The sequence below is a fragment of the Apodemus sylvaticus genome, chromosome 22, assembly GCF_947179515.1.
Source record: "Apodemus sylvaticus chromosome 22, mApoSyl1.1, whole genome shotgun sequence".
Lineage (NCBI taxonomy): Eukaryota > Metazoa > Chordata > Mammalia > Rodentia > Muridae > Apodemus > Apodemus sylvaticus.
In genome coordinates, this window is record NC_067493.1 from 19,449,838 (window position 1) to 19,452,154 (window position 2,317).

General features: G+C 53.1%; 1 protein-coding gene across 2 annotated transcripts in view; it reads left to right on the plus strand.

The window, feature by feature from the left end:
- Stxbp2 (syntaxin binding protein 2) overlaps nt 1-1,030 on the plus strand; it is an 11,595-nt gene extending 10,565 nt beyond the window's left edge. For both annotated transcript variants that reach the window (XM_052167714.1, XM_052167715.1), the window contains exons 17-19: nt 3-88; nt 166-323; nt 878-1,030. In XM_052167714.1, coding sequence (XP_052023674.1) covers nt 3-88; nt 166-323; nt 878-963 — 330 coding nt within the window. In that variant the 3' untranslated portion in view covers nt 964-1,030. The remainder of the gene's footprint in view (nt 1-2; nt 89-165; nt 324-877) is intronic.
- Nucleotides 1,031-2,317: the final 1,287 nt, after the last annotated feature.

Here is a 2,317-nt window from a genome sequence, read left to right on the forward strand (position 1 = left end):
AGGATGTGGTGGAGGACCGGCTAGACAGAAAACTGTGGCCCTTTGTGTCTGACCCCGCCCCTGTGGCCAGCTCCCAGGCGGCTGTCAGGTGAGGACCCTGGAGAGGCCTGGGTTGGAGGTTGGGAGCTGCCAGCCTAGACTGACCTCTCCCCATCACCTCTGCAGTGCTCGCTTCGGCCACTGGCACAAAAACAAAGCTGGTGTAGAGGCTCGGGCGGGGCCCAGGCTCATCGTGTACATTGTGGGTGGTGTCGCCATGTCTGAAATGAGGGCTGCCTATGAGGTGACCAGGGCCACTGAAGGCAAGTGGGAGGTGCTCATAGGTGAGTAGCCAGAACTGGGGTCCCTGGGAGTGTGACTGTGGGGGGGTCTTAGGATCCAGGGCTGGACTTGGAGTCCCTTAGAGTCTGCAGTTAGATTTGGTGTCCCCAAATGCCTAAGCTGTGGGGACTTGGGCTTCTTTAGAGCCTGGGGCTAGATTCTGAGTCCCTGAAGGCCTGGACCTGGACTCTGGGCTCCTTGTCTGGGTGGTTCTGTGCTGGACTCTGCAGTCTGTTGAGATCTAGGGTTGGACTCTGAGGTCCTTGGGATCTGGGACTGAGCTCTGGTACGTGAAGGGCTGGGGCAGCACTCAAAGAATCCCTGAAGGCCTAGGATTAGATCATGAACGTTTTGTGCTTGGGGCCCGGAGTCTGGGGGCTGAGTCTCCAGTGGAATAATCACCTGGGGCCGGACACCCATGCTCCTAAGATTCTGAACCCCTAAATCGTTGAGAAGACAGGGCCCCGATTTGCAGAAGGGCAGGACACTCACTCGTCCGTACAGACTCCCCGAAGGGAGCGACCTCTACTCCGCTCTGACCTTCCCTCCTGCCCAGGTTCTTCTCATATCCTCACTCCAACCCGCTTCCTCGATGACCTCAAGACCCTGGACCAGAAGCTGGAAGACATGGCCCTGCCCTGACGCAGCAGCTTGCCTCTGCCCTCTCCTCCTGTTGCAGAGAAATAAACTCCTCCCTTCTGCCCCTCCATCAAGGCTCAGGGCTCACCTCATTTTCTTCCCAGAGGGAGCTGTATTGAGCCAGACCCACGCTGCAGGCCTCCTCCTACGTGACTGTCCTGCCTGAACCTTTCCCTGCCCCCCAGAAGCATCTTTAGCTTCCATGAAGGAAAGTTGAGAACCTGGGCTGTAGGTTCAATATTGGCTTGGCGTTTAGAAAGCCCTGCCTCTCTTGGTGGGTCCTCCATCCAAACCCAGGCCCGACTTTAGCACAGGAGAGAGTCGAAAGGTACTGATCAGGGGGTGGTCGATCGGGGTGGCAGATCAGGGGGTGGCAGGGCTGCAACCCCATTGTTACTAGAATTCTTTAGGCTGTTCAGTTAGATTTATAGAAACAATTTTATCCTTTATCTTCATTCTGTGTGTTACACTTGTGTGTCTGTCTGTGTGTCATATGTGTCAGCAGCTGTAGAGGTCAGGATAGGATGTCGGATCCCCTGGAACCAGGGTTATAGATGCTTGTGAGAAGCCATGTAGGTGCTTGGGTCTGCTGCAAGAACAACTCGTCTCTTAACCACTGTGACATCTGCAGCACCAGATATAGAAGCAGGTAGAGTAGCCCTGAATCCTGACTCTTCCCCTGGAGCCTCCCAGGAGCTACGGCAAGTAGAACTTGAAGCCCCAACTCTAGGAATTAGAGCCAGTATTTAAAACAGCAAACTCACACACTGGCTTCCCAGTGCCCCCCACCCCCGCCCCCAGCCTTAAGATATGCCTGTAGACTCTAGTTGCAGGATTTACCAGAGTTTTTAAATGGAGGTATATTTGCTAAGTAGGCAAACTTATGAACTATTCCTAGGGCCTGGATGGCTCAGAGGTTAAGAGTGTTTACTGCTCTTATAGAGGCCCAGAATTGGCCTCTCAACACCCATATTGGGTGACTCAAAACTGCCTGTAACTCCAGTCCAGGGAATTCAGTGCTCTTTTCTGGTTTCAGTGGGAACCCAGATACTCCCCCCCCCCCTACACACCAATAAACAAACAAGCAGATAAATAAATAAAAGTACTTCCCTCAGCATGGCTTAACAGGAATTTATTATTCCACAGTTCTGGAAGCTTGGTATTTGCCAGAGTTGTCGATTGGTTTGTTTTAGAGATAGCTGTGTTTAAGAAAGGGTACCCTGGAGTCCCAGGCTGGTCTTGTTAAATAGCTAAGGATTACTTTGGATTCCTGAGTCTTCCGTCTCCATCCCGAGGGTTGGGGCTACAGCTGTGCAGTTGGAGTTAGCTCTGTGCACTCTGCACCGTGCTGGGGATG